We start from the raw sequence: 12,429 nt of genomic DNA, 5'->3' as shown, positions 1-12,429 counted from the left end.
AGGTAAGAAAGGTCCAGAAACACTTCCCTGAAGGGCTGCCCTGTACAGTTGTCCAGGCTGTTCACTGTACAAGGGCACTCAGCTAAGGGGACGGCAAATGGGTTGTCAAACTCTGCCAAGCTCTCTGACCTAGAGCTGGCCATGTCTGCACAGAGGGCTCTTTTTCTTACTCACATAAAAATACCCCTCCTGGCTAGTGGAGGCCCCATTTCCTGTCTTCTCTCGAGACAGGCAGCCCCTCACAGCCACCGCCATGCTCAGGAGCAGGGCAAGGTGTGGGGCCCAGGCCAAGACTCAGCACGGGCTGGAGGCCGCCCTGCGGGCTTCTGGGGCTCCAGGACCTCTGGCCACTCCTCCTCCCAAAGTCTACAGGACACGACAGGACACTGACTGCATCCCCAAGGGCACAGGACCGGGGGAGGGGTCAGCTGGGCTGGAGGCTGAGCAGAAGGCAGAGCTGTAGAATCTCTTTGGGTCAAAAGCTTCCCTAATAACTTGACAATTGGATTCTGCTGGCAAAATAGAGAGAAGACCCCCGCTTTGTCTCTGTTTTATGTGAGGAGGGGTAGGACATCCTGGCTGTGTCCAGGGAGGTGCCGCCATGGGGCTCTGACGTCAGAACCATCAGCTCTATCTGTGCAACGAACCCCCTTCTCTATGCCTGGGGACCCTGCCCCTGCACCCTGGGAACAGCACACAAGTTTCTGCAGAAGGCAGTCATAGCTGGAAGGGGGAAGGGTGCCCACGGGGCTGACTGCACCCAACAAGGCGTCCCAGAGGAATTCCTGGGGGCAGGAAGGAAAGGGGGCTTGTCTCCAGCTAGGATGCCCTGCCCCCAAGCCCTAGGACCACGGTCAGGCAGGAAGAGCCCCCGGAGCCTGGCTGGGAGCACAACTCTCCCTCCTCCTCCTCTCTCTCCTCCTCTCTCTCCTCCTCCTCCTTGCAGGACCAGCAGGCAGGCAAACACACCGCGCTCATCATTTTGCCTTTTCTCTTTTATTTCCTCCTCCAGCTGGCGATGGAAGTGACTGGAGGCAGCCGACTGGCCCCAGGTGCGGGCTCGCGGCCTCACCTCGCTCTGTGGCTCCCGAGAAAGTTCTTTAAGCCCAAGCAGGCCCAGCCCCAGAAGTTCGCCGGGGCGGCACAATTTTCAGAAACCAAAATAACAGCTACTATCAGAGGCACAGGCACAGAGGGACTCTTCCCAGCCCAGCCCCAAATCGTGGGGCCTGGAGCTCCGCCTATCTGGGGCCCCCGTCCCCCAACACTCGGCTCTCCTAGGACCTCAGACCTGCAGGCACCCCGTCGGGGAGAGGGCGGACCTCAGAGGGCACTGGCCTACTCCTCCCGCAGGTGCGTTGCCAGAGAAAACGAGGACGTCCAGTTAAATTTGAATTTCAGGTCAACAACGAACAGGTTTTCAGTACAAGCACGTCCCGATAATTGCATGGAACACACTTAGGCTACAAATTACTCACTGTCCCCCTGAAATTCAAATTTAACTGGACATCCTTTTGCTGTTGTTTCTTGGTTTTGTTGCTTGTTTTTGTTCAATCTGGCAACCCTACCCCCAGGTCCAGTCCTGGATATACAGTTGGTGCTCAATCGATGCCTAAATTCTTTTTTCTCGATCTGTCATCCCAGATTTATTTAGACCAATCTACGTGAGAATCCCCTTTAGGTCCATTAAAATATGGACTCCTGGGGCCCCATCCATGATTCTATTCCAGGAGGTCCAGCGGGAGGTCCAGGGACCAGCATTTTTAGCAAATTTCCCCTGGAGGGGTCTATCGCACCAAAGGGTTGAGGAGCCCCTGGCCTAAACCTGGCTCCCGCCTTTCTAAGGCGGCCTTGCAAATAAGACACCAGCCCACAGAACACTAGTCACCCTCCGTCTTCGAGATGCTGGAATCAGAGGAGCTGCATTCACTCCGATCCTAAGAAGGGCGGTTTCTCCCAAGGGGAAACACACCAATGCGTTTCCGGTCTGCAGACACGCGCAGGGCACTCCGGGCTGAGGAAGCGTGTGAGACCCCGAGTGCTTCGAGCCGCCCGCGTTCTACTCGCTACGGGAGGGGGCGGGGAGGCGGGGGTTACCTGGTACCCACCTACAGTCTTGCTTCGTGCAGCACAGTTCCCTTGGGAGCTGATGTCATCAGGGTTTCAGAATAGGCCTGAGTGGCCTCCTTATCCTTTGAGCCCTTTTTACTACCACTCCAAAACAAATAGCATTTCTCCTAGAAGATAACCAAGCTAATTTATAGTTGACATTGCAGCCAGATACAGAAGGTTTCACGCGGTTCTTCCGTTTTCGAAGAGCAAAGAGCAGAATGGTGGGGTCCAACACCGGTCAGGGCGGCGTTGGCTGCGGTGGGGGGCGTGGTGTTGCCCTTTCCCAGAGACAGAAATACACGTGTCTTCAGGAATCACGCTTGGTCGGACGGACAGGTCAAGCTGAGAGGGGTTTGTCCACCTGAAAATTCCGGCTGCAGAGAGGAGTGGAGGCGGGAGGGCCTGGCAGGCGGGAGGGCCTGGCGGGCTCCGCAGGGGGCCCCTCACCAATCGGTCTCATGCTCTCCGTCCAGGGAGCTAGCCGCTAGCCGGAAGCAGGTGTCGTTTTAAATCCACCAGAAAAGGGGTTTTTCTTTTAAAAGACTTTTGGGTTTGTTTTAAAGAATGACTGGAGAAGAAAAATTTCTCCGAAGAGAAATTAAAAGACATGGAGTTCACCAGCGTGTGATACTTCTTTTTTAAAATCAGGACAAATTTGTAAAAACACCTAAGGCCTAACCTCCGCTAAGGCAAAAAATACAGGACGGGGTCAACTGCAGTCACTTGGCCTCCCAGGAACCCATGGGGAGGGAGCCTGGACCAGCCTCAGTTTACCACAGGGTTCCGGCTGGATTGGGGTGGCACAGATCCGGGGGGAGGCAGGCAGCCCGCACCTGACTCTCCTCTCCCTCCCACTCCAATGGAGGATTAGGAGAGAGAGCAGAGGGAGCAGAGGCGAGCTGGCCTCCTCCCCGGGCCCCGCCCCTCACCAGCCGTCCCGGGGTCCCCATGTGACCGAGAGTGTCTCCACCAGTGGAACCCTCCGTGATGCTCTGCCCAGGAAGGCATCCATGGGCTGGGAGCTTTGGCCTCTGGTCCTTTCTTTCCTCCCAGCATAACTCAGTCCAAAACTGTAAGGAACTCCCTTCTGTTCCCTGAGTGACAGCCCTGCTCGGCCCGGCTCTCCCTGGGCCAGTGACAGAGGACAGGCCAGCCCACAGGCTGGTTGCACCCAAGTCCAGGGGCTCAAACGCCAGAAGCAGTGAGTGACGGAAGGTGGCGGGCCCTTGCACCAGTGCAAACATTTTCCCCACAGGATGGGGAATTCAGAAGGAAAACTGGGTTCATTTTAAGGGTCGGAAAGCCCAGGTGAAGAGCCCGGCGGGTTTACCATCGCCCCAGCGAGCATGCAAGCAAGTGAGCAAGCGGCCTCGGAGAGAGGGGAGAGGGGCTGTGTGCCCAAGCTGCAGCAGAAGGCAGGCGTGGCGGACGGCCGGGGGCAGCGGGGAGCCGGGAGCCCCCCAAGGCTCAGCCTGTGGCCCCGGGGCGACCCAGGTGGGGCCAGAGGGTGGCTTCCGGGTTCAGGATTTCAAAACAGCTTTTCATGACTCCCCGCCATTGGACGGTGTCCCCACCCCACCATGTAGCTGCTCCCCCATCCCCACCGCCCCTGGAGCCCCGCGACCACAGGCTGCCACCGTGTGACTGCAGTGACTTGCTTAAAGTCTGTCCCGCCCCCTGCTCTCTAGATCTCATGTTCTAGTCATTTCTGTATCCCCCAAGCTGTGCACGGTGCCTCGCAAAAAATGAGTTGTGAGGGTGCGTCAGTGAATGCATGAATGCGTGAGTGAGCGACACCGAGTCAAGAAGGAGGGTTTGCTGTCACCCTCGTCTTCCTGCCCCTAAAAGCTGGATGTCCCAGGGCCGGGTCTTCAGCCTTCTCCATCTGTGCTCCCTTCCTGAAAAACCTGCTCCCCTCCTGGTCCGAGCCACCAGCCTCACTCACCTGGTCCCCCTGCTTCTGCCTCTATCCACCATATCTAATCGCTACACATTAGCTGACCCAGTCACTCCTCTCCTTACAAACCTCCAACAGCTTCCTGTCACCCCCGGAATCACTTCCAAGCTGCTCACCCTGAGTAACAGGGCCGGGCATGACCTGCCCCTGTCTCTCACATGACCCCTCCTCGTCCCCCCTCACCATGCTCACTCCTCTCCAGCCACCCTGGCCCTGCAGGATCCTCTGCATGCCTTGCCCATCCCTGCCTCAGGGCCTTTGCACTGGCCATGCCTTCACCTGGTGCACTCTTTCCATGACTGTACTCTAAGCATTCACATCGAAGCTTAAATTGTACCTCTTCAGAGAAGCCTGTCCTAACACTCTTTCTCTCCTTGTCCCCAGCCCCCTTGGACACTGCGCTGTCCAGTCTGGTAGCCACAAAACGGCTGGAAAGCTTTTGGAATGGAGTGAGTCCAAATCAAGACCTGCTGTAAGTGTAAAATACACACTGGATTTCAAAGACTTAACACGAAAAAAATACTGTATTTATATGTTTTATATTGATTATATGTTAAGATGGTCATATTTGGTATATATTTGAGTTAAATAAAATACGTGATTAAAAATTAACTTTCTACTTAACATGGTTATTAGAAAATTTAAAATCACACACGTAGCTCGCACTGTTTTTCTGTTGGACAGCACTGCCCTAGCCCTTCTCGTTTTCTATCATCTTTATCACAGCGAAATTATCTTTGCTGTTTATTGCCTTGGTTTTCATCTGCTCCTGACTAGAATGCCAGCCCCCGTGCTCCCCGGAGCAGGGTCTGCGTCTGACAGAGCATGCCCCATGCTGACGGAGCCTGGCACCCAGCAGGTGCTGACTTGATGGACAAACCATTCAATTACCAGGTCCCGTTACCCAAAATGCACCCACAGCCCCTCCGAGGGAGGGTCCCCAGGCCTCCCAGAACAGGCAGAGAAGTGGCAACGCAGGGCGTAAGAGATGCAAGGATGGAGGAAGCTCCCTGGCCCCAGGCAGACCCGGGCCCACCGCCCCAGGTGGGCTCCAGGCGGAGGGAGACGGCAGGCACGGCAGGAAGGGACGGCCAGGGGATCAGAGCCCAGCTCCCCGCTCCCCCAGCAGGCAAGCAGTGGGCCGCTCGGCCCGGGCCACGCTCCGGCCACCACCTACTTGGCTGCGGATTTGGTAGACGATGGGGACGAGCAGCAGGACGCAGCCCAGGGCGAGCAGGACGTACTGGGCGTAGTGCAGCACCTTGGGCAGCAACACCAGCTGGCTGTAGAAGGACTGGAGGGTCTTACCCTCCATGGCTCCGCTCTGGGGAGGGAGAAGGACAGACAGATGGCTGCGGCACACGCTGTGGGCCCGGGGTGCAGACGCCACCCCACGCTGCATCCCTCTGTCCCCCCCACCCGCTCTCCATCTCAAGCCCACCGGCCAAAGCATGGGATGGAGCCTGAGGATGCTTCTTCCTCCAGGCCCACACAACCAAACTACGTTTCCCAGACTCCCTTGCAGTGGACCATGTGACCATGTTCTAGCCAATGGGACGTGGGCACAGCGATGCCACACCTTCCATGCCTGGCCCATAAAAACCTCCCACAGGCCTTGCTCCATCTCTTTCCCAGCTCCCTGAATGGAGACGGACTCTGAGGCTCTCAGGAGGGCAGGACCAAGAGCCGGGAGGAGCCTGGATGTCCCTGCATGACTGCGTGGAACAGGGCTCCCACCAGCCCACATCAGACAGTGACATTCGGGGGCCATCTGTCCTGGCTGTTAGCTCACATGACTTAGAACGAGCTGGGCTGGAAGGAACCCTGAAAGCTGGGAGAAAGGGAAGTTCAAGTGAAAAGCTGACACCCCGAAAACCAACTTCCCTTTGTCCCAGGAGATGTGGTCAAGCACATTCACAAACTGTCCTACACCCTGGGCTGGGGCTTTGCGTTCCAACAGCTTCTGTCCCCCCATCTCAAGGGACCCTGCAGCTCGGGGGTATCTGACACGAGGCTTGCAGAGTGTGAAGTTTCCATGGATTTTTCTAGTCACGCAGTCTGGCCTTCCCCCTCCACCAACGGCCCCCTGCCTCGCGTGCCCACACCGGCCCCTCGCTCGGTACCAGACACCACGCCCTCGGGCATCGGCACCCGGGCAGGGGGCGCAGGGCGGCCTTACCTCTCCAAACCACAGCAGCGGCAGGACCACCGGCTGGATGCTCCCGGTTTGTCTGGAAATAGCGGGAAGTTCTGTGAGGCTCTCACATCAGACACCTTGGACAGGGGACGGGGGGACGGTAAACGCCAGGGTCAGGCGGGATTCGACTGTGTAACGACTTGATGGCTGAGGGCTTGAGCAATGGGCGTTTCCCGGAGGGAGCAACGGGACAATCGGGCAATAGCTTTTTAAATTAAAAACTCACGTCTCCTATGGGGTGGGGGCTGCATTCGTTCCCTTTAGAAATAGAGCCCCAGTTTTATTCAGGATGGCAACGCACCCAGCTGAGAAACAACCTGGTGGATGCTGACCACCTGCTGTCCTTCGGGAAGTCTGGGATGCGGGCATGTGCCAGGCAGAGGGGCCGACGTGACCAGCCCCCACTAAACACCCCGGGCACTGTCTCCACTGGGCTTCCCTGGTAGGCAACACTTCACACGCATTGTCACAGCTAATTGCTGGAGGAATTCAGTGCATCTGTGCGACTCCCCTGGGAGAAGGTTCTGGAAGCCTGTGCCTGGTCCCCCCAGATGCCACCCCACGTGCCTTTTCCCCTGCTGATTTTGCTTTAATCCTTTCCTGTGATAAATCACAGCCATGAGTACAAGTCCTCTGAGTCTCCCCGGTGAACCATCGAACCTGCGAGTGGTCTTGGGGACCCCCGACACGGCCAGCTGCGTGACCCTGAGCAGGCTGCAGGCCCTCTCTGAGCCTCCTCTGTACAATGGGATGATAAGGGAGCTCCTCACAGGGCTCCGGGGAGGGCTGCATGCCAGAACGAACGGGAGCAAGTGCTTAGAGTGAACCAGCACATGAGAAGGGGCTGACGCTCATTATTGTTGTTCTGAGGTCAAACACCAGCCAACAGAGGGACAGACAAAGTTCTATAATGTCACCATTCGTGGGTCTGATTAAAGAAGGCACAGCCTCACAGGGGGGAGAGGGAACTCACTCGGGGCTCGGGGACCAGAGCCAGAACAAAAGGCCCAAATCCTCCATCACGATTCTCAAAAATCTCTTGGGCCACCCATCAAGCAAGAGGGTCGTGCAGTGGAAAGAATTTACCCAGCATCTCGCACGGAGGAGACACCGGGTCTCTCCAGCCCCTTTTATCTGAGTTTGTAAGAACTGATGTAAATTGAATGCAAATAGCATGCAACTCTGTTGCCTTTATCTGGTGAGCAAACAGCAGGAAAGTTCCCGGACAAGTCACTCTGCTTCGGGGGCTGCGTCTCCGGACCTCTCCCACGTGGGTCCTCACGCTTGGGGACGGAGCTGAGTGCTGCTGCAGGGCCAGCTCCCTGGAGGCCACCGCTCCGGCCCATGGGGGCGGCCGGTCAGCTGTGCAGCCCCTGTTCTGAACAGACGGGGACGCAGAGCCCAGAGAGGTCAGCCTAGTGGCTAGAGGCCACCAACAGGCAGAATCCAGGCTCCCGGGCGTCCTGCCGGCGTGAGGAGCATTTGTCAAGTGTTTGAATTTGCTCCCAACAGTGATAACTGAGAGAGCTTCTGTTAAAATCCAGATTTTGAAGAAGGCATTTGAAAGCGCATAGGATGTGGCCACGCTGGGCCCGCGCTCCCCTGGTGCCAGGCGGGGGTTGGCTCTCGGGCCCCCCCTGCGCCCAACCTGCCCTGCGGCTCTGGCTAAGTCACCTGCCGTCCCTGGTGCGGCTGAGTTAGCCGATCAGGTGGCGAGGGACGTGGGCTCAGAGCTCGAGCCTGGGCAGCAGACGCTTAGCGCACACATGGGCCGTGTCACCGCCCACAAGTCCTTCAAGGACCAGCCCTTCAAGCAGCCTCCATACGGGCAACTGAAGAGCCCGGGTGGGCACCGAGGGGACGAGTCTGCCCTGGTGACACCCTGCGGCTCTCAGACGCTGTTATTCTTTCCAGCTGGGAGACGTTTTGTGAAGCTGAATAGATGCTCGCATGCCTGCATCCCGGGAATCTTTCCTGGGGAATTGCTTTTTTAATGAAACTATTTCAAATATCCTAAGAAGGACAGACCCCGACGAAGAGCCACTCTGCACCCGCCCTCACCAGCCGCATCGAACGTCCTGCTGTCACAGGAGTCGGCGAGGATGTGCAGAGCTGGGCCATCTACTCCGCCAGCGGGAACCTAAGATGCTGCAGCCGCTGCGGCAAACTATCTGGTGCTTCCTTCAACCGGTAAACAGAGCCCTGCACGAGGCAGCACCCCCACCCCCCGGTGCACACGCAGAGAAGCGAGAGCACGTGTCCACGGGAAACTCGTGCACGACTGCTCACAGCCGCATTATTCACAACGGCCAAAATGTGGCAGCCACCCAAACGCCCATCCACTGACGCATCAAACAGGGTTCATCCACACAGTGCAGTAGGATCCAGCCTTAAAAAGGGGTGAAGCACCAACAGATGCTACAGGCTGGGGGACTCTGGGAACACGATGCTGGGTGACAGGAGCCAGACACACAAGGCCACACAGTGTCCGAGTCCGTTGATGCGAAGGGTCCAGAGCAGGCAAACCCGCAGAGACAGAGATGAGGGGTTGCCCAGGGCTGAGGCAGACGGGGAGCGACTGCTAACGGGCACGGGGCTGCTTTTTGGGGTTGACAGAAATGTTCTACAAATGGCTGTGGTGATGGCTGCACGACTCTGTGAACAGACCGCAAATCACTGAACTGTGCTTTTTATTTTTTTTATTTTGGGAGGAAGACTGGCCCTGAGCTAACATCTGTGCCCACCTTCCTCTATGTCGTATGCGGGACGCCACCACAGCGTGGCTTGATGAGCCGTGTGTAGGTCTGCGCCCAGGAACGAACCCGCAAACCCCAGCCACCGAAGCGGAGCACCCGAACCTAACCACTGTGCCACCGGGCTGGCACCATCTAACTGTACATTTTAAAAGGGTGACTTTTATAGAATGTGAATTAAACCTTGATAAAGTCCTTATTCAAAAACTTGAGCAGGGGCTGGCTCAGTGGCATAGTGGTTAAGTTCACACACTCCACTTCAGCAGCCAGGGGTTTGCAGTTTGATCCCAGACGTGGATCTCCACACTGCTCATCGGCCATGCTGTGGCAGTGTCCCACATACAAAAGAGAGGAAGACTGGCAACAGATTTTAGCTCAGGGCCAATCTTCTTCACCAAAAAAAATAAATAAATAATGAAGCAAATCAGTGCTTATAAAATTCCTTCCACAAAGCAAAGTGTGGCACGTAAGAACCTGTTTGCTAAGTTTCCGTCATCAAATGCTTGGTTCTGCCAGGGTTTAATTTTTGCTACTCTGCTGAGTGGGAACCAGCTGGGATGGGAGATTCTGGCTCATCCAGGGGACAAATGTTAAGAAAGAAAAAGGGGATTCTGGGGTAGGGGTGTCAGGATGTGGGTCGGGCCTCAGCCCAGAGCTGAGACTCCCCTCAGGGGGACGATGGGCAGGGACTGGACCCCACATCCAGTAGGACATCTCCCTCCCCCACGTGCTGGATTCCCGAGGCGGCCGCTGGCGTCCCGAGTCTCTGGTCTCTGAAGGAGGGGGGCAGCCCAGCTCCCGGACCCCACTCACCCGATGCCTCTGACGGCCTTCATGTACAGGCTCAGCTGCAGCTTCACGGAGCAGTTCATGGGGATTCCTGTGACCTGCGGCAGGAAGCACAGGGAGGCACTCAAGAGGGGGCGTCCCAGCCCAGCCGCCCCACACTGCGGGCGGGCTCCTCTGCCGCCCCCCAGCCCTGTGGGGAAACCCAAGCTCCCCCCGCCCCTCTTCGTCCACGCCCTGGAGGGGTCCCCTCTGGGGAGCAAGCCTCCCTCTGGAGGGAAAGAGTTAACCCTTTTCTTGTCCGTCTGTCTGTCCTCCGTCCTCTTGCGACAACACTTCCCCAAGGGCAGAGCAATGCTTTTAGTCATTGCCCTCTCCCCCTTCCACATCCAGTAACCAGTAAAGCAGATTTGCAGGCCGGGGCAGTCTCTTCCCACTCAGAGAAAGGTGGGGCGGGCGTGGTCTGCACTCTCTCCAACCCGCCCCCTTGAACTCCGAACCCCGCCGGGAACAGAGCCGGCCTCAGGGACGCACGCGGTGATGCATTTCCCACGGGCCTAACAATGTCTTTTTCTTTATGTTTATTTTTATGGCTGCCTTCCTTTTTCTGGAGAATTTTGTGATTTCCCATTTGAAGTAGTGATAGAAAGCTTCCTTTTGCAGAAATCTGTTTTTAATGAGACCGTTTTTTTAAACAATAAATGACAGGAGAAGTGACACGCACACAGGACCAAAATCAGGAAGGTGGTTCTGGAACGAAGCCAGGAAATCAGACCGGAAAGGAGCCCGGGTTTGGGGTCGGAGGACCCCGCCAGCTGCCTCTCAGCTGAACCGGCTGCCTCATCTGGGAAATGCAGACCATCCCGCCTCCCTCACCATCCTGCCGGGGAAATAAGGGACAGGCCAGCCGCCGTGGGGCCGTAACTGCTTGAGTCTCCCGCAGGCCAGCGGGAAGGCCGTCGTGCCCACTGGAGCCGGACTCCAGAGCCCGTCCGGGCCAGGGGCACAGAAGCCGTCAAAGATCGAGCTGCCCGAGCGGGGAGAGCGGAGCAGCTGGTGGGGAGGGGGGCCCAGGGGCAGGAGGGCTCACCCACTCCTTAGACAGGCCTGCTGGTGGGGCCGGGCCTGGTGGCCCCTGGGACCCTGGTCTGCAGCAGGGTCCCACCACTCCCTGGCTGACGAGGGGTCTCTGCGTCTGGGCTGTCTGTGGAACAACGCGGTGCATGCGGACCACCCGCTCTCCGGGCAGTCTGGGATGCGGTGTGAGCCAGGCAGAGGGGCCGACGTGACCCCCATAGACAGCCTGGACATGGGGTCTCCACTGGGCCTCCCTGGTGGACCCTTCACACGTGCTGTCACACCCGTTGCTGGGGGCTTAAGCGTGCCCCACGTGAGTCCCCAGGAGGGCTCTGGAAGCCCGCGCGCGCCTCCACGCCGAGCCTGCCCCTTCGCTCGCTGTGGTTCTTGTCCTTTCGCTGTAATTAGTCACATGAGCACCACCGTGTGCCGAGTCCTCCTAGCGATCAGCCGACCCCAGCGGGGGCCTTGGGGACCCTGACACAACCTGCCACCCTCTTCTGCTCTCTAGAACAGACTCTACATTCTGAGGCCTCCACTCGGGCCACCTCCGTCCCCAGGGAATTTGTGTCCTCCCCTCCTCGGCCTGTTCCTCCAGCTGCTGCCCAGCGGCCTCTTAGGGGGCACGGCCTGCCTGCTCCCTGCACCTCAGAGAACAGAAACTCGGGCCGTGGGTGCGCCACCCCAGCCGCCCCAGTTTCGGGAGCAGACAGGCAGCCAGCCCTGCAGCAGCGGCCCCGGCACCCTGTTTCCAGGGCTGATGCCTAACGGACAGCAAAAGGACCCATGCCCGTCCTCCCAAAGCGTCCACGTCAACAAAACACGAAAGGCCCTTCGTCTCCCCGTCGGCCTCCAGCTGACCCGGAGCGACAGACGCAGGGAAGCCAGCCTCGGGGCCACCGCGGGATAGCCTCGGGCCTCACTCTGGCCTCCCAAACTGCACTGCCTGTTCCCAACGTGGGGGACCACGCGCTAAACGCGAGTCACCCATGTGAATGGGGAGGAGCTCGCGCTGGAGCCCCCAGACGCCGGCCGCGAGGAGGAGGCAGCGAGACAAATGAGCTAAAGAGAGAAGGCGGACAACCACCCGTTACCTTTGTGATAAAAACCTTCAAAAACTGGTGAAAAGTTTAAGGCCACAGGAAAAGGCCTTAAGATTGTAATTTAGTAAATAATGAATTCAGTATAGAATACATATATCGTCATCAATTAATTACTATCAATTTAACCACTAGTATTAACTATATATTAATACAGAACATAACATAGCAGCTTCAGACGGCCTGTGCTTGAGCTCAGCTTTCTCCCTTCCTTCCTTGCAATCGTCCATGAGACCCCTATTCACTGAGATGCAGTCACGCGTCACCTAACGATGGGACACGTTCTGAAAAATGCATCGTTAGGCGATGTCCTTGCTGTGTGAACATCGTGGATTGTGTTTACACAACCTGGATGGCACAGCTTACTGTGCCCCTAGGCTCTATGGCACTGACCTTACAGGACCCCCGTCGTACACCCGGCCCCCCCATTGACCGAAACGTCGTCGC

The 12,429-nt window shown here is 57.4% G+C and overlaps 1 protein-coding gene across 6 annotated transcripts in view; it reads right to left on the bottom strand.

The window, feature by feature from the left end:
* SCARB1 (scavenger receptor class B member 1) overlaps nucleotides 1-12,429 on the bottom strand; it is a 70,943-nt gene that overhangs the window by 2,223 nt on the left and 56,291 nt on the right. For 3 of the 6 annotated variants that reach the window (XM_014862600.3, XM_070515853.1, XM_070515856.1), the window contains 4 exons: nucleotides 9,833-9,906; nucleotides 6,249-6,300; nucleotides 5,247-5,393; nucleotides 2,109-2,237 (listed from right to left, as the gene is read on the bottom strand). In XM_014862600.3, coding sequence (XP_014718086.1) covers nucleotides 2,109-2,237; nucleotides 5,247-5,393; nucleotides 6,249-6,300; nucleotides 9,833-9,906 — 402 coding nt within the window. The remainder of the gene's footprint in view (nucleotides 1-2,108; nucleotides 2,238-5,246; nucleotides 5,394-6,248; nucleotides 6,301-9,832; nucleotides 9,907-12,429) is intronic. The other 3 variants (XM_014862598.3, XM_070515854.1, XM_070515857.1) reach the window with 1 other exon arrangement.

Source organism: Equus asinus, chromosome 8, assembly GCF_041296235.1.
Source record: "Equus asinus isolate D_3611 breed Donkey chromosome 8, EquAss-T2T_v2, whole genome shotgun sequence".
Taxonomy (NCBI): Eukaryota; Metazoa; Chordata; class Mammalia; order Perissodactyla; family Equidae; genus Equus; species Equus asinus.
This window is presented reverse-complemented; position numbering and strand designations above follow the sequence as displayed.